Here is a 17692-nt window from a genome sequence, read left to right on the forward strand (position 1 = left end):
ACACCCCAGGGGACTTAAAAACCACAGGCGTTATATGGTGCCCCCGCTCTGGAGGTCTCGAGATCCAGGCGGGGCAAGGATGCTGAGATCCCAGCAGAGCAGGACCACTGAGATCCAGGCGAAAAGGGCTGTGTTCCCTCCTGAGGCTCCGGGGAGGGTTCTTTCTGCCTGTTCCAGGTGCTGAAGCTCCAGGTGTCCTTGGGCTTTGGTTGAGTCCCTCCCAGTTCCGCTTCTGTCCTCCCATGGCTGTCGTATTCTCTGTGCACACGTGAAGCTCTGTGTTAGTCTCCGGTTGATGACACCGGTACTACTAGAGAAGGGTCTCACCGTAAGGTGGGAACGTGGGGGAAACAGCGGAGTTCTTGATGGCGTCCCTGCATGGGAAGCACTTCCTTGGAAACAAAAACCCGAGTAGTCGTTCAGAGCTTTATCCTTGATTTTCGGGGAGCTCTGCCTGGGTATGACCTAGCCATGGGGGAGCAGGCGCCAGGGCCGCCGTGGGACTCACGTGGGTCCGTCGTGGGCTCAGGCCACGCATGCTCTGCCTGCAGGCCGCCAGGGAGGTGGACGGGACCCGCCGCTGGCGTGAGCATGCCCACATGAGCCGACACTTTGCCAAGGTGCTGCCCCAGCTGCTCTCCAAGGTGCCGAGTGGGGAAGGGCCCGAGGCTGAGAGCCCAGGGAGGCTGGGGGAGCTCCAGGGCAGGCCAGGAGGCTGCAGAAGTGAGGGGAGGCTGGGGACCCCGCTTCATGCCTGCTCTCTGGGCAGTTTGCAGCGGACAAAGAGAAGGTGACCCCCCTCCTGCAGATCCCACAGTACTGCAACCTGGACGTGTATGACATGGACGGCCTGGGCTCGGTACGTCGCAGGACTCTGCTCCTCCCTGAACGCTACGTGCGGGGGCCACACCCCTCCTTCTCAGGGTTCCTGCCGCACCCCTTGTCTGGGTCCCGGCATGGGGGCCACGTGCCACCCCCCTGGAGTTTCAGGTGTCGGGCTGCTGTCTTCTTTCCATCCGCAGTGCAGGGCTGGGCCATGACCCCCCATGCTTGCAGGTCCCCTGACCTTTTTCTCATGGCGCCATGCCCCCCTCCCTGCACCGCAGCTGCTCCTTTACCCCTGACCTTCTCCCAGACCGCGTGACCTTTCACTCCGCCCCTGACCTTTCCCCTGAACCCTACGATCCCCTGCCCCCCCCACCTAACCCCTGATCACCTTTTCCCTGACCCTTTATCTTCTCTCAACCCTGTGACCCCCGACGGCTCCCCGTATGACCTTCAACCTTTCTTCTTCACGCTCATGACATTTTCCCTCAACCCCTGACCCCCCTGGCCTCCTGCCGATCTCCTGACCTTTGCTTCTCTCTGTTACAACCCCCTGACCTTTTCTCACTGCCCCGCACCGCGCCCCCATGCAGTACCTGGACGCGGCGCTGCTGGAGCTGGACTGCCTGGTGCAGCGGCACTCGGACGTGGCGGTGCTGGAGGCCTGCGCCCGCGCCTACGGCACGTACTGTGATGAGGGGGGCTCTGCGCACGGCCAGGCCGCCCCCGCCTGCAGCCGGCTGGTGGACATGCTGGTGGACACGCTCACCCCGCTGCTGGACGTGTTCATCCAACACGAGGTGCAGGCCGAGGGGTCTGACGGGGCTGGACGTGGGGCGGGGTTCTCTGTCGGAGCCGCAGCTGGTCTCGCTGCCCCTGTGACGGGAGGGGGAGTGTGTGCGAGCGGGTCCCAAAGTATTGCACTGTTCTCCGCGGGAGCCCCCTAAGCCCCCGTTAGACCAGCCTGCCCCGGAGGCGCTGCCCTGTCTGCACTTGGCGGGCAGATGGTTTCTGTAAAGAGCCGCGTCACAAACACGTTGGGTCAGGCGGGTCCTCCCGTTCTGGGTCCGAGAACACTGGACACAGTGCGTCACTGGGCCACGTTCCAGTCAAACTTTATTGACACAGACAGACTGAGGGCCGCGTGGCCTGTGGGCGTGGCGTCCAGCCCTGACTGAGGCGCTTTGCTTGTGACGCCCTGCGTGTTTCCACAAGCAGGACTCCGGGTTGCTCTTGAACCTGGGCCTGCCGCGATCGTGGGGTGCTGGAGGTCAGCAACGCGCTTCTGCGTCTGTTCTCTCAGCTGTAAAGGGAGAAATGTATTCCCTGTGGCAGGTTCTTGACAGGAATGGGGGGCAAGTGCATGGGGATGGGAGGTCGCAGATCCCCACTGTCCTTGTTCCGCAGCCTGCGCGTCCTTGAGGGTGTCCTCTGGTCCCCTTCGTTTCCTGCGGAGCCGGACACAGAATGGCCTGGGGCACTGTTTCCCTTTGGAGATTGTAGAGGGCTGCCTTCCGGAAGGTTGGGGACAGAGCAGGCAGGAACACAGGCCTGGCTTGAAGCGGGTCCGTGTCCTGGGGAAGCCCCCCCAGGACGTGCGTGTCCCGCCACCACCCCCTCTGCTCTCTCCCCGCGGTGTAGAAGCAGGGCCTGTTCCTCGGACACGGCGAGATGGGGCGGATCTGCTCCACGCTGCGGAGACTGGCTGCCTTCTACAGGTGAGTGGGGCAACGCGCCGCTTCCCTCGGGGAGCTCACACGACCCCCAGGCCATGTGCCTGCTGCCTTACTCTGACAGATGTCCCCGTGTCCCACGTGAGGTGGGGAGGACCCGGACCTTTTACGGGTGTCCTGCGGGTGTGCCTGGTGGCCCTGGGCCACCCGGGAGCCCATCCCACCCATCCGGGGCCCGGAGCTGCGTCCCCAGGAGTGGGGACTGCCTCACCAGGCAGGTGCGGGACGTCATACTGGAGGGAGCCCAGCTGGGCCATCTGGGGTTTGTGGCCCCTCAGTCTGCCGGGAGGGGATCCCTCAGCTCCAGGACCTACTGACCGGTGTTCGCGGCTCACCTGGGGGACGTCGGAGCTCCCGGTGGGGATGAGCCCTGAATCCTCGTGTGCGTTTCTGGCCAGCGCACACGACCTGAGCAGCTGGAATCTGTACGAGAAGATGGACAGCCTGCTGACTTTCCGCCGGCACCAGGGCAGCCTGCCCACCGAGGTGAGGGCGGGCGGAGGGTTCTGGGGAGAGAGGGTCCTAAGGGAAGGGAAGCATGCGGGGGCGGGTCCTGAGGAGAGAGAAGGGTTGTGAGGGGAGGGAAGCATAGGGGGAGTGTCCTGAGGGGAGAGAAGCATGGGGTGGTTCACTGAGGGGAGATATGTCCTGAGGGGAGGGAAGCATGGGGGGGTGAGGGTCCTGAGGGGAGGGAAGCATAGGGGGAATGTCCTGAGGGGAGGGAAGTGTCCTGAGGGGGGAGAAGTGTCCTGAGGGGAGAGAAGTGTCCTGAGGGGAGGGAAGTGTCCTGAGGGGAGGGAAGTGTCCTGAGGGGAGGGAAGCATAGGGGGAGTGTCCTGAGGGGAGGGAAGTGTCCTGAGGGGAGAGAAGTGTCCTGAGGGGAGAGAAGTGTCCTGAGGGGAGGGAAGTGTCCTGAGGGGAGGGAAGCATAGGGGGAGTGTCCTGAGGGGAGGGAAGTGTCCTGAGGGGAGGGAAGTGTCCTGAGGGGAGGGAAGTGTCCTGAGGGGAGGGAAGTGTCCTGAGGGGAGAGAAGTGTCCTGAGGGGAGGGAAGCATAGGGGGAATGTCCTGAGGGGAGGGAAGTTTCCTGAGGGGAGGGAAGTGTCCTGAGGGGAGGGAAGCATGGGGGGGTTCCTGAAGAGAACAGTCATGAGGGGTGGGAGGCATGGGTGGGTCCTGAGGAAAAGGAAGGGTTCTGAGGGGAAGGAAGCATGGTGGGGGATAGGCCTGAGGGGAGAGAAGGTCCTGAGGAAAGGGAAGCATGGGGGGGAGGATGGTCCTGAGGAGAGGAAAGAGTCCTGAGGGGAGGGAAGCATGGCGAGGGGAGGGTCCTGAGAGGAGAGGAGATGGACGCATGGGGGGTTTTCTGATGGGAGAGAAGGGTCGTGAGGGGAGGGAAGCATGGGGGCGGAGGGTCCTGAAGGGAGGGCAGCATGGACGGAGGGTCCTGAGGGAAGAGACGTCATGAGGGGAACGAAGCATGGGGAGATGGGTTATCATGAGAGAGAAGGGTCTTGAGGGGAGGGAGGCATGGCGGGGGTGGAGGGTCCTAAGCGGAGAGAAGGATCCTGAGGAGAGGAATGGTCCTGAGGGGAGAGAAGGGTTTGGGGGTGGGGGGGTGGGGCAGATTCTTGATGGAGAAGGATCTTGGAGACAGGAGGGTCTTGAGGGGGAGCCGTAGGGTCCTGAGGGGGGACAGATCCTGGGAGAGGAGGGTCTCAGGAGTTGGGGGTCGGTCCCGAGTGGGGGGCAGATTCAGGGGGGAAAGGGACCCGGGGAGTGTCCTGATGGAGGGGAGAGGATCATGAAGGGGAAGAAGGGTCCCGGTCAGGGAAAAGGCCCTGAGTGGGGGAGGGGCAGGTACCGCGTGAAATCTCGTGGTTCTCTGCAAAGGAGTGTCCCCAGGGTGGGTGTCCCATCCACATCCCCAACTCCATGACAGGCCCTGCGTCCCACAGGTTGTGCACTGTGCCCTCCAGTGCACCTACTATGCGCTCCTGTGGCAGATCGTCGCCGCCACGGACCGGCTGCCGCCCCAGGTGGGTGAGGGTGTGGAGGAGGTCAGGCGTGTGTCCGCGGCAGTCTGTGAGGAGGGAACGATGGAGCGGGATGGGGCCGGCATTGCCGCTGTGACAGGAGTCCACCCCACCGGTGGCTGGCGGCTGTCATCCTGGGGGCCGCCTGGGCTCCTGGACTCCGACGTGAGAGCTGACTTGGGGCTGTGGCCGACCCCACCGTCCAGCCTGCCCGCCGGCCGTGCGGAGCGAGGCTCAGATGACCTCTGAGCACCTGCTTCTGGGAGAGAGACAGACCCTGGTCCTTCCCCGGCTGCTGGCCAGTCCCTTGGTTGGAAGCCAGCCACACTTCGGGGTTATATTTCTGGTTTCTTGGAAATCTGCAGGCCTGAGTTCCTTGGGAGGAAGTTTAGACCCGTGTGGGGACCATATGGAGTGGGGGACGATGGAGATACGGGGAGGGGACATGAGGTAGAATAGGGGAGGGGAAGGAGATGGGGGAAAGGGGACCTGGGGTAAAGATGTAGGCGGGGAAGAGGGATGGGGCTAAAGACCAGGGAGGGAGGGGATGACGACGGGGATGGGGAGGAGGGAAGGCGGACGCGAGGGCGAGGGCGGTGGTCGATCTGCGCGGGGACGTACCCGACGCCGGCTCACCTGAGGCGGGCAGGTACGTGAGCTGGCGCTGGGGCTCAGCTGACGGGCACCTGCTCGCCGGCTGTCCGCTGGCAGGAGGCGCTCCTGGACTTGAGGAAGAGGCTGATGAGGTTCTGCCTGGTGTGCCGAGTGTACCTGAACCACCAGAGCAAGGTGCTGAGCGAGAAGGTGCGTGCGTCTCTCCGCGAGCTCGCCGGGTGCTCCCGGGGCTGGTGGAGCAGCCGCGACGTGGGCTCGAGCACGTCAGGGCAGTGAGGGTTGGCCGCGATGCCGTTTCCTGCTCTCAGTGTGTGTCTCGTACGACGACGTTTGTTCTTGAACGATGAGGGGAACGCCTGAGGGGGGCCCTCGTAGCGTCGTGTGAGCATCTTACGTCTGTGAAGTTGCTTGCACGCCCCGGTTCGCGGGAGCCCGTGTGCACGGCCCGTTTGTACCACCGCATCCATCTGGCGGTCGCTCCCGTGATCCGGTCCCCGTGCCGTGGCGGTGGACACGCTGGGCGTTGACTCCTGACCGCTGTGTCTGGAGGTGGCCGTACACGGAACCTTCGGGGCCATCTCCTGTCTGCGGGGAAGCTGTTCTAAGGGCTTCTTGACGCTGGATGCAGGCGCCCGCTTCCTGCCACCGTCCGCGCTGGGGCTCCTGCCCGTTTTCTTCCCATGCGCATGTGAACTTTCAGAATTCCAGAATTTCCTCTCCCGTTACCTTACATAAAACCTCGCTCTCGTCGCACTCGTGGCCGACTGAGGAGGCTGAGTGTGCATCTCCGTTTCCAGCCGCTGAGCTCTGCCCTGGGACCCTCCCCCGCTCCCCCACCGGTCACGAGCACGTGTCCGCGGTGTCCGGCCTGTGCGGCTCCGATCCCGGCCGCGGCCCGTGCCGCTGTGCAGCCTGGATGTCGGGGACGTGTCCGTCCTGCGTGTGTGCCGTGTGCTGTTGTGAGGCGTTCGTGGTTGTCTCTCGCCCGCGTGTTGTCCATCCACGTGTCGTCTGTCTCTGGTGTTCCGCTTGCAGCCTGGGGTTCAGCGGCGCGTGTCTCCGAGGGGCCCCTCCCCGCCCTGCGGCTCTCGTCCAGCCCTGGGTTGGCCTGGGCGGCTGCCGGGGCACTAAACGGGGTCCGTCCCTGGGGGGCGGGTGTCTGTCCCTGTCCGTGTCCGTGTCCCCTCACCCCGCAGCGCCTCGCCCCCCTCAGGCCTTCATCCTGCTGTGTGACCTGCTCCTCATCCTCAGCCACCAGGGCCCTGAGGAGGACACGGGCCTGGGGCTGCTGTTCTTCGTCCCCGACCACGTCCTACAGTGCAAGCTCCTCACCTTTGTCAAGGAGCACGTGTTCCTGGAGGAGGCCGGAGCTGCAGGTCAGCCTCCCGGGGACTCAGGGCAGGGACGGAGGACAGACCTCGAGTGGGGACAGCTGGGGCAGCCTGGGGTGGGAGGTGGTCTGGGCGGTAACGACAGGGCACGACCTTGGGCTGGGGGATGGGGGCTGCGGTAGAACGGTAGGGGGCACCTCGGGGGTTGGGGACAGTTGGAGCAGCCCAGGGGCAGGAGGGCCTGTGCAGACTTCGGGTGGGAGGTGGACGACCCTCGTCGGGGGCTCGAACACGCTGGGGTCTGGAGCTGCATTTCCCGTGCACATGGGTTCTCGGTTCACGCTGCCACGGAAGACTCGGGGGAGCCCTGGCCAGGCGGTCAGGACCTGGAAACACGGGGACCCCATGACACTAAGGGCCTCCTCTGTGGCCCTGGGTCCGCGCTCTGGGGGTCAGCGTGTCCAGCGGCGGTTCTGACCCACTGCTGTCCTGGCACTGGTCCACGGAGACGACGCCGGCACCCCCAAGCCCCCCGGGATCATGACCCCACCCGCCCCACGGCTCCCCCGTGGCAAGGCGGCCCCGGGAAGACACGGCAGAGACCGGCTGTCTCGGCAGGGCCCAGCAGAGTTTACAAGGAGGAGGACGCGGACGAGCTGCACGAGCTGTTCCACAGGAGAAACATGCTGGCCGTGTTCTGTAAGCTCATCGTCTGCAACGTGCTGGAGATGAGCGCGGCCGCCGACATCTACCAGTTCTACCTGAAGGTCTCTGCCTGGTCTCCCGTCCCCGCGGCCCGAGCTCACCCTCCCCCGCCCACTGCTCTCCTGTGTAAGACACAGAATTGGGGTAGAAAGATTCCAAAAGAGAGGAGATGAGTGGAAAGTACCCAGACCTACGGACTCACTATCGTTAACCTGTCCTGTTTCCTTCGACAGCTCCTGTGGGTGAGCCCACCTGTGTGTGTGTGTGTGTGGGCGGCATTCCTGGGAGCGTCTCATAAGCCTTTTTATATCACTCACGCCTCTTCCCAAACCTAAGTCCCGGAGACTGTCCTCACTTAGAACCTCACATCCTGTCCTTTAAAACTTCGCAGTCTTCTTCCGTGAACCGTTGCTGCTCTAATTTCATTCTTTTGTTACTACTGAGATGGAATGCGAGCGTATGAGGGCTGCGACTTGACTGTTCCGCTTGGTCCTTGATGTACCCCAAGTAATTATCGTCAGTGCCTGGGACTGAAGGAGGCCCAGGAGTTTCGATGAATGCATGGCTGGGGAAAGGGATGACTGCATGGACGGACGACAGATGGGTGGATGGATGGATGGATGGACGGATGGACGGGTGGATGGATGGGTGGGTAGGTGGATAGATGGTTGCGTAGATGAATGGATAAATGGATGGATGGATGGATGGGTGGGTGGATGGTGGGTGGATGAGTGGACGGGCCCATGGCTGGGTATGCAGACAGAGAACTAGATGGGCGGATGGGGGTTGGATGGATATGGATGGATGGATGGGTGGAGGACGGGTGGATGGATGGATGGGTGGAGGACGGGTAGATGGATGAATGGGTGGAGGACGGGTGGATGGATGGATGAATGGGTGGAGGACGGGTGGAAGGATGAATGGGTGGAGGACGGGTGGATGGATGAATGGGTGGAGGACGGGTGGATGGATGGATGAATGGGTGGAAGACGGGTGGATGGATGGATGAATGGGTGGAGGACGGGTGGATGGATGGATGGGTGGAGGACGGGTAGATGGATGAATGGGTGGAGGACGGGTGGATGGATGGATGAATGGGTGGAGGACGGGTGGATGGATGAGTGGGTGGAGGACGGGTGGATGAATGGGTGGAGGACGGGTGGATGGATGGATGAATGGGTGGAGGACGGGTGGATGGATGAATGGGTGGAGGACGGGTGGATGGATGGATGAATGGGTGGAAGACGGGTGGATGGATGGATGAGTGGGTGGAGGACGGGTGGATGGGTGGATGAATGGGTGGAGGACGGGTGGATGGGTGGATGAATGGGTGGAGGACGGGTGGATGGATGGATGAATGGGTGGAGGACGGGTGGATGGATGGATGAATGGGTGGAGGACGGGTGGATGGATGGATGGGTGGAGGACGGGTAGATGGATGAATGGGTGGAGGACGGGTGGATGGATGGATGAATGGGTGGAGGACGGGTGGATGGATGGATGAATGGGTAGAGGACGGGTGGATGGGTGGATGAATGGGTGGAGGACGGGTGGATGGATGGATGGGTGGAGGACGGGTAGATGGATGGATGGGTGGAGGACGGGTGGATGGATGGATGAATGGGTGGAGGACGGGTGGATGGATGAGTGGGTGGAGGACGGGTGGATGGATGAATGGGTGGAGGACGGGTGGATGGATGGATGAATGGGTGGAGGACGGGTGGATGGATGGATGGGTGGAGGACGGGTAGATGGATGAATGGGTGGAGGACGGGTGGATGAATGGGTGGAGGACGGGTGGATGGATGGATGAATGGGTGGAGGACGGGTGGATGGATGGATGAATGGGTGGAAGACGGGTGGATGGATGGATGAGTGGGTGGAGGACGGGTGGATGGGTGGATGAATGGGTGGAGGACGGGTGGATGGATGGATGAATGGGTGGAGGACGGGTGGATGGATGGATGGGTGGAGGACGGGTAGATGGATGGATGGGTGGAGGACAGGTGGATGGATGGATGAATGGGTGGAGGACGGGTGGATGGATGGATGAATGGGTGGAAGACGGGTGGATGGATGGATGAGTGGGTGGAGGACGGGTGGATGGGTGGATGAATGGGTGGAGGACGGGTGGATGGATGGATGAATGGGTGGAGGACGGGTGGATGGATGGATGGGTGGAGGACGGGTAGATGGATGAATGGGCGGAGGACGGGTGGATGGATGGATGAGTGGGTGGAGGACGGGTGGATGGATGGATGAGTGGGTGGAGGACGGGTGGATGGGTGGATGAGTGGGTGGAGGACGGGTGGATGGATGGATGAATGGGTGGAGGACGGGTAGATGGATGAATGGGTGGAGGACGGGTAGATGGATGAATGGGTGGAGGACGGGTAGATGGATGGGTACGTGGCACAGGTGTATGGATGGATGACTGAACAGGTGGGTGGATTCAGTCATCGTCACATTCTTTCTCGAAAACTGTCCTTTCAAGATCTTTTAGCGTCTTGTAATTCGATGGAGACATTGGCTCTTTGTTATTTGTGGGAAAAATGTTCCTCTGATGACTTTTCCATTCTGAGTTTTATTTACGTGGCGGTGATTCTCTTTTCCCTGTTTTAAGCTCACGTGGTCCTGAGCTCTGTGGCGTGGGGTGTAAGGACAGTCCGGCCTGGGTTTTCCCTTGCCTCCTGGGTGTTGGGCATCGCTGTCCTCTCCCGAGACTTACCTCTTAACGTGCTGAGCCTCCCCGTGTCCTGGGGGCCGTGTCGGCGGCTGAGTGTTGTCGCACGTCTGGGTTTGGGCTGCTTCCACACTGGCCGGAGCAGGTCGGCGTGGCTCTGAGAGACTTGGCTCCCTGGCTCCCGGCCCGTGGCTCCCCAGAGCTCCTTGCCCTCCCTGTGGAAGGAGTGCCCTGAGAGACAGGGCCAGCCAGTGCTGGGGGCACAGCCGGGCCCTGGTCTGGGAAGCCTGATGGCTCCAGCTTCCCTGGGTCCATGGGACGTGCCCTCCCCGCCGGCCCAGGACCCGGCCCCCGGCCCCGGGCCCCGGATGGTGCTGAGTGCTCGGCGGGACCCATGTGTGCAAACTTCCGGGACAGACGCTGGGTCTGAGCCGCGTGGCTGTCCACAGTCTGCACCTGGGGAAGGCGGCCTAGGAAGGAGTTGGTGCGTCTCGTCTCCGTGGTGACGGTCCTTTCCTCTCGCTCACAGCATTACCATCACTTTGGGGACATCATCAAGGAGACCATGACGCGGACGAGGCAGAACGACAGGCTTCGCAACGCGCTGTCCCTCCTCCTGTGTCTGCAGCAGGTGAGTGGCCTGTCCTGGAAGGGCCCACGGGGTCCGGGGACCGGTCCCCGCGGCTCTCGGCCGCAGTGCGTCGCCCAGCCCTGGGGGCATCCCTGCCTGGGGACACGCCAGGCGCGGGTCCTGCTGGGCCTCACTGCCCGGTCCTCGGGAGCCCTGTACCCCCACTCGTGGCGGCGGACCAGTCAGACCCTGACGCCTCCCAGTGCTGGAGGCTGCGGCCCCAGGGCTGCGTCCTAGTGGGCTCAGGTTCTGGGGAGACCTTTGGAGGGTCACAGGTGGCCCCCCCTGCCGGGTCCTCATGTTACCCGAGGTGGAACACGGGGACCTCTCTCTCTGGACACGTAAGAGGACGAGACCCCACAGTGGGGGCCCTTCCATGCTGATCTTCTCGGCTCCCGACCACCTTCCAAGGACCCGCCTCCCAGCAGCCCCCAGGACGCCCGGCTTATACTTGGGGACTTCGGGGGCAGAGTCCACGGATGCTCAGTCCCGCACAGCGGGCTTCTGTGTGCCCACCTCCCGGTGACAGCACCGTTGGGATGGGTTCCCCTGCTGCCCAGTCCCCAAGGACTGGACGTGGTCAGGCGTGTGTTGTGGGGACACACGGCAGCTCGTGGTGTGTGCACAGAGCGGCCGGGCGCCGGCATCGGGCTGGAGTGTCCCCTGGAGGCCTTCAGGTGTCTTCTTGCACAGGGAGCTAGGTGTCCTGACGGTGACTCAGGTTGTCCCCGACTCTCAGGGTGGTGTCCCTCTCCCCCATCAACTGACCCTCAGGGTGGGCGTCCCCCTCCCCCACCCGCTGACCCTCAAGGCGGTGTCCCCCCCCACCATCCACTGATCCTGAGGGTGGGCATGTCTTCTCCGTGTCCGTCTGTCCTGACACCGTGTGAGTGCGTGTCCCGTGTCTGACTCTGGTCCTGCCATCCCCGTGGCAGCTGGTTCAGATCCGTGGAACCACGACGGGACACGTGGCTTGTTCCGTGCTCTGGTCTGCTGCCGGACGAGTGTGTCTGCCTGTAGCTGGGGGCTCCATCCACGTGTGGGGAGTTCTCGCCGAGGCCACGTGGGGTTACGTGGCAGCAGGGACTCGGGACTCAACGGCTTCCGTCCCTTCTCTGCCCGATCCTGGCTTTGTGCGCTGAGTCTGGGGCCGCCCACCCGGCTTGAGCTCTTTGCAAGGCGGCCTTTGGTCCTCAGCGCTGGGGTCACGGCCCCCGACACAGCTGACTGCTGCCGGTGTCCGTGGTGCTGTGGGCGCCGTGGACTCGCTTCTCTCTGGGGAGCTGAGCCTCCGTGGGTGTATCGGGAAGGGCCGGGATGTGGCGTCCCTGCTGCCAGTGTGGGTTCCTGGTCCTTGTGGCCGTTCTGCCTGTGGCTGCGGTGGGCAGGCCTCTCTGCGGACACTTGCTAGACCATCTCTGTCCCGTGGTTTTCCTGGAACACCGCTTCTCGGTCCCGATTCCGCAGGCCACGCGGACTCTTGGCCCCCACACTGAGTTCTGCCTTTAGGTTGGACCGTTTCCTGCCATTTTTTGTTTCTTTGGAAACGGTCTCCTTCCTCCTGGCCCGAGAACACGTCTGTGTGTACGACGCTGCGGTGACCCCGATTCCCCAGAGCAAGCGTGGCATGTCAGGGGCACGTTCCCGTCATATCAGGCCCCCTCGTGTCCCGTTCGGTGTGTGTTTTCCCTGTAAACCAGGAGCGCCGTCCCCCTCGTGGGTTCTCTGTTGCGTCCGACACACGGGAGCTGCGGCTGACCAGGTGGGACGTGGGCGGTGTGGGTGTGTGCGGGACGTTTGCCGGCTCCCGGCTCCTGGGCGTGTCTTGGTCTGTACCACCTGCTCCCCGCTCCCCGGCATCCCGGCCTCGAGGTGGCTGTCCCAAGGACCCCTGCCCTGCGCCCCGTGGATGTCATCGGCCGGGGGCCCTGTGCTCCGGGAACTCGTCCCTTCTCTGCGCTGCTTTACCGCTGGGGGTGGAGGGAGGCGTCTCGGGATGTGCTGAACCTCGGTCTGTGGGACATGCCCCTCGTGGTCCTGACCGCACGGCCCGTGGCCCTGCAGCTGTTCCAGAAGCACGTGGACACGTACGGCATGGGCTACGACCCCATCGAGTTCATCTGCGGCCCCTTCTACTCCATCCGGCTGCTGGCTCGCCGCTTCGCGCTCACCCTCGGCTTTGACCGCGCCCGTGACGCGGCCCACCTGATCCACAGGTACCTGCTGGTGCGGGGTGCTGTGCCAACGCCCGACGCACCCCAGCCCTGGTCTGACCCCGCCTGACGCTGCTCCCCAGTCCGACCCCGTCCCCTGTCTGACCCCGCCTGACGCTGCTCCCCAGTCCGACCCCGTCCTTCAGGCTAGTCCCACCTGGCACCCTGAGCATCACCTGACCCCACCCTTGCGCTCACCCTGTGAGCCCCAGTGGACAGCCCGGCCGGTCCCCGTTGGCCTCTGCCATGGCCCCAGCTCCCCACTGCACACCCTGTCCCCAGGCGTGGGCTGGCGTTCGCCTTCTCCGAGTCCCCCGTGCCGGAAGAGGAGGCCCGGCAGAGGTTCCCCAACCTCAGCTTTCTGCTGGTTCTGGCCGAGTTCTCCTGCAAGATCCCCCCTGCAGAGCGACAAGCCGCGTGCGTGCCCCAAGGGGGATGTGAGACCCCAGGGCGGTGGGCATGGGGATGGGCTCTGGGGGTGCGGGGGTGGAAGCGCAGACCGTGGCCCGGTGGGGCGGGGGATGCGGACACCGGAAGGCTCTGTGGAGTGAGGGCTCCCGTCTGGGCCCTTGCACTGACCGGGGCCGCTGTCTGGGGTCCCGGCGGGACTGGGTGCGGGGCTGCAGCACTGACTGTGGCCAGCAGGTGGCGCCCCTCTGGCACGGCTGCTTCAGCCTGAATGTGGGGGACGGGCCGTGGGTTGCTGGGGACCTGGACTGGGCCTCCTCTGACTCCCCCTGCCTCGTGCTCCCTGGCCCGCAGCCTCACCCACTTCCAGGACTCCATCCCCGAGGGCCTGCCAGTGTTTGGGGAAGGGGACATGAACCCCATGCTCGTCTACCGCAAGTCCCTGATAAGGACAGACTACGTGGCCCAGGGGGAGGAGGAGCCCGCCGCCAACCCGTTCGACGCCATCTGCAAAGACAGCAAGCGGCCCCAAGGTGGGGAGGGTGTCCGGGTCGGGAGGGGTGGCCCGTGGGCCCCGCGGCTGACCGCTCCCGGCACCGCAGAGTTGCCCGTGGGGACGTGCTCCACCTGGACACCAGACACCCTGGCCAGCTCCAGCGCGGGGGACAGAGAGCCGAGAAATGCCTCCAAGGGCCAGAAGTCCAAGAGGTGAGGCCCCCGTTCTCCAGGTTGGGGTGGGGGTCCTGCGTCGCTGGGCAGCCTGTCGGGCCTCTGCCTGCCTGGTTTCCGGGTCAGCCTTGTGGGTTTCTGCAGAGCAGAGCCTGGGATGGCCGTGAAGGGACGCTGGTCTGATGGGGGCCCACATGCTTCTGAGGCGGTGACGTGGGTGCCGCGCGGGTCTTAGGCGGTGCCGCGGGTGCCGCGCGGGTCCGAGGCAGGCAGAGGGCTGTGTCCGGCACGTGGGCAGAGACTGCCCTGCTCTAAGGTCGGACTCCAGGGCGTCGCCAGGGGCTCGTCTCGTCTCCCCCCCCACCAACTGCCCAGCACAGCCCACGACTGTCCACCACCGTCCACAGCGCAGAGCGGGATACGCAGTCACTGGTTGCCCATGACTTAGGGCCGTTCCTCGTCCACGTGTCTACGTGTCTTCTGTTTTCTGGGGCCGCGCACACCTGTTTCCTCCCGGGCTTGGGCTCCCACGGCCTCCGTCCGTGGCCTGGGGCCCTACCTCGGTCTCCCTGGTGAGCAGCCACCCTTGGTCTCCGGCAGGGACGTCTTTGATGTCGACTTCCTGTCATCGGAGGACTCTGAGAACTCGTCCAACGAAGACGTGGACGTGGAGGGCATCTCCGTCCACGAGGTTGGCACGGGCTGGGGCAGTGGGTGGTGGCCACGTGGGGGGCTGGCCTGGACCTGCCTTTCCGGCCACGGCCCCCGCTTCTCAGGGTGGTTGGAGAGGCAGGACGTCTCATCTGAGGGGTCCCCCCGGGGGACACTGGCCTCTGTGCCCAGTGGGCGTGGAGGCAGGTCCGTCCGCCCGTTCGGGGGGTGGGGGATTCGGGCTGTGGTGCGACGGCTCACCGGGCGTGTGGCCTGCGGACCGTCCGAGGCTGCTGGGTTGCAGCGAGGCAGGGCCCTGAGCTGTCCCAGGTGCCCGGCTGCGTCTGCACCAGGCTCCCGTGGTGTGCTGGGGCCCCGAGGCCGGGTGTGGTGCCCATGCCCTGGCCTGCTTGGCTCAGGACACTGGATTTAGGATGCCCTGGGGTCCTCGGCATCTGGATCCTGGCTATTGGCCCCCAAGTCAGGCCTCCGCGGGTCTGGTGTGGCCCTCAGAGCGGCGCTCTGGCACGGCAGCCTCATGTGGACAGCCCCGTCCCCCGCACGGACACCCGGGGCCAGGGTGCCTGTGCCGGCCTGGGGTCCCAGGCAGCGGAAGGCCGTGTCCCCCGCCCACCCACGTCCTGGCCAAGCTTTGGTGCCCTCCGTCCGCTGCCCAGCGTACACAGCGTTCCCACCCCACGCGGAGTGGGAACCAACCTGGCCACGCATGCACCGTTGTCCACCTCTCCGTCCGCGTGTCTGGGTTCTGAGCGTCGTCCTCTCCGTCCCAGGGCGTGTCGGACTGACGAGGACTCGGGCCCTGTGGGACTCGCGCCGCAGTTCCAAGTTCCGCCTCGGCTGTGGACGTGCGTTCCTCGGCTTGGGGAGCCCGTGGTGTCCAGGTGTGGCTGACCAGACCCCCAGGGGCTCCAGGTGGACGACAGTGACCCCGCCTCCCGCACCTGCGCACTCCAGCCGCGTGTGAGGAGGGTCACGTGACCGTGGACTGGGGCCCCCTGGGGTGCCCGTGCACCCCCCGCAACGCACCAGGTGCCTACCTGCCTGCGGCGTCTCTGGCGACCGCTGTGCTTGGCTGGAAGGTCCTGGAAGCCGCGTCGCCCCCACCGTGGAGCGCGGTGCTGGCCCCTCAGCGCACGTGGTCCCGTGTGGTGTGGCTCCGGCCGGGCCGTCAGCTCTTCCTTTCCCGGCTCAGGACCCCACAGCTGGGCGATTCCCGGCGTCCGGTGCCGAGAGCTGCCGACGGTCAGCTCCGCTCCCACACGCTGCGCACAAACTGGCTGCGTCCGACTCAGGCTGGGGCGGGACGCGTGTTGGCCGCCGACTCCCGACGTGCGGGAGCTCCGCGCCTCCCATCCCGTGCTGGTGCCAAACCAGAGCTGTTGGGCCACGGTGTGGAGGAGGACGCCCCGAGTGGACACGGAGAGCGAAGCCGGGCTGCGGGGAGCACTCCTGCGGGTGGTGCACCGGCAAGAACGGGCCCAGGAGCTCAGGCCTGGGGGACCCTGTAGACCTGGGCCTGGGGGTTGGTTCTGTGTACACTTGGGCCTGGGGAGCTCAAGCCCTTGCAGACCTGGGCCTGGCGGGTTGCCGTCCAGGAGGGACACGTGTGCCTCTGGCTGTGCCCTCCCCGGGACCCTGGCAGCTGCTGTGGGGAAGCCAGCCCTTGATGGTGGCCTTGAGAACAGGGGTGGCCCGCGGGCAGGGCTCAGCAGGAGGGCCACCCTACAGACACTCCGGACCCCACGGCCCGTGACCCTCGGCTGGACTTGCCGCGCCCCAGAGCCACGCACACGACGTGGTCTCCCGTGGCGTCACTGCCGCCTGTCCCCAGTAGCGTCCCTGCCTGGCGTCTGTGCCCTTTGTGAGCTCTGTGTGCTGTGTCTGTGTCGTGGGCTGGGCGAGCCGAGCCCGTCACAGAAAGTCCTTAAATTCTTTATTCGAAAATACAAACGTGATCTCATAAGACGTTTTTAAACTGCTACACACGCAAATAAAAGTTAACTTTACACGTTTTGTACATTGACATGAGAACGTAAGTGCGCACGAGACGTGCTCCGCCCCGTACCCCACGTGCAGGGCTGCGGCTGCGCCCGGAGACGCGCCTGTGGACGGAAGGTCCCGGGGCCCCTGGAATGTTCCTGACCGACGCGCGAGAACAGCGCGGGACCGTCCGACACCCGGGGGTCGGTGCACGACTCACGCCCCCGGGGCTGCCCCTTTGCCACAGCAGCTCCCCTCCGAGGAGGCGGTCGGCCGAGCCAGTGAGTCTCCAGACACCCGCGCTCGGGACCTACACGGCACGTCTCTCCCTGCCGGGCCCAGCCAGGGACTTCTGGACAGACGGCAGCTCCTGCCGGGCACGCGGGGACACACGCTCAATGACCACCGGACCAGCTTCCGTGGTGGATAAATAAAAACTTTTCATCCCATACAAATCACTTCATTTTCTATAAAAGCTCAATGACCAAACGGTTCTGTTCTTTACACGACAGCGGCTCTGCGTCCAGATCTCGGCCCAGGTCACGAGGGCGGCAGGTCGTCGTCCTCACACGCGTACTCATACAGGTCGACGGTGCCCAGGGTGGACGGTGCCTCGAAGAAGGGCCTCTGGGCCAGCGGAGACCTCAGGGAGCCGAGCTTCTGGTCCACGGGGCTGGGCTCGGCTTCGTACCTGCAAGGAGAAGCGGGTGAGCACGGAGGGGCCGTCTCAGCCGGGGCAGGACGCTGAGGGCAGCCCGCAGATGGCGGGGAGCTTATTGTGTGGGAGCCCCAGGCCCGGAGCGGTCACTGGTGTGTTCCTTCCTCCTGAAGGGAGGAGGAGCGTGCCTGCACCCGGAGACCAGTGTTCCCGGGATACCAGCATGAGACACGGAGCCACGAGGTACGAGGCCACAAATCAAATTTGTGGACGGGACTGGAGACTGAGCGGGGTTTCTCGGGGGTGTGGGAGGCTGGTCCTCCTGAGGCCTGTACCCACAGGTGCTGGAGCCAAGGGCACCGGACAGAACACAGTGTGTCTTCTGGGCTGACATGAGACTTTGGGGTCGGTGATGACCGTCTGCGTGCAGGACTGGGGACCACAGGAGGACACACGCCTGCTTGCACTCTGCACTGTAGCAGATGTTCTAGAAGCGTGGTGGCGAACAAGAAAGCGTCCTCACCGGCAAGGCAC

At 64.5% G+C, this 17692-nt stretch overlaps 2 protein-coding genes and 1 long non-coding RNA gene across 8 annotated transcripts in view; 1 reads left to right on the forward strand and 2 right to left on the reverse strand.

Moving 5' to 3' along the window:
* LOC123935824 (cohesin subunit SA-2-like) overlaps positions 1–16537 on the forward strand; it is a 55054-nt gene extending 38517 nt beyond the window's left edge. The window contains exons 19-34 of one of the 4 annotated variants that reach the window (XM_045996625.1): positions 552–644; positions 770–859; positions 1419–1625; positions 2467–2543; positions 2957–3044; positions 4516–4596; positions 5305–5397; positions 6422–6584; positions 7158–7306; positions 10457–10558; positions 12623–12774; positions 13054–13188; positions 13534–13712; positions 13782–13887; positions 14449–14539; positions 15291–16537. In XM_045996625.1, coding sequence (XP_045852581.1) covers positions 552–644; positions 770–859; positions 1419–1625; positions 2467–2543; positions 2957–3044; positions 4516–4596; positions 5305–5397; positions 6422–6584; positions 7158–7306; positions 10457–10558; positions 12623–12774; positions 13054–13188; positions 13534–13712; positions 13782–13887; positions 14449–14539; positions 15291–15305 — 1821 coding nt within the window. In that variant the 3' untranslated portion in view covers positions 15306–16537. Of the gene's footprint in view, positions 1–551; positions 645–769; positions 860–1418; positions 1626–2466; positions 2544–2956; positions 3045–4515; positions 4597–5304; positions 5398–6421; positions 6585–7157; positions 7371–10456; positions 10559–12622; positions 12918–13053; positions 13189–13533; positions 13713–13781; positions 13888–14445; positions 14540–15290 lie in introns of those variants that run through there. The other 3 variants (XM_045996626.1, XR_006817027.1, XM_045996627.1) reach the window with 3 other exon arrangements.
* LOC123935826 lies at positions 1647–4677 on the reverse strand. The gene is made up of 3 exons (XR_006817028.1): positions 4546–4677; positions 2894–2981; positions 1647–2273 (listed from the first exon to the last, which is right to left on the reverse strand). It is a non-coding gene; the product is annotated as an uncharacterized LOC123935826 (long non-coding RNA).
* A 149-nt stretch (positions 16538–16686) lies between the features above and the next one.
* Positions 16687–17692, reverse strand: part of LOC123935825 (serine/threonine-protein phosphatase 2A regulatory subunit B'' subunit beta-like) — a 38635-nt gene continuing 37629 nt past the window's right edge. For all 3 annotated transcript variants that reach the window (XM_045996629.1, XM_045996631.1, XM_045996628.1), the window contains exon 13: positions 16687–17191. In XM_045996629.1, coding sequence (XP_045852585.1) covers positions 17041–17191 — 151 coding nt within the window. In that variant the 3' untranslated portion in view covers positions 16687–17040. The remainder of the gene's footprint in view (positions 17192–17692) is intronic.

The sequence above is a fragment of the Meles meles genome, chromosome Y (assembly GCF_922984935.1).
Source record: "Meles meles chromosome Y, mMelMel3.1 paternal haplotype, whole genome shotgun sequence".
Classification (NCBI taxonomy): domain Eukaryota; kingdom Metazoa; phylum Chordata; class Mammalia; order Carnivora; family Mustelidae; genus Meles; species Meles meles.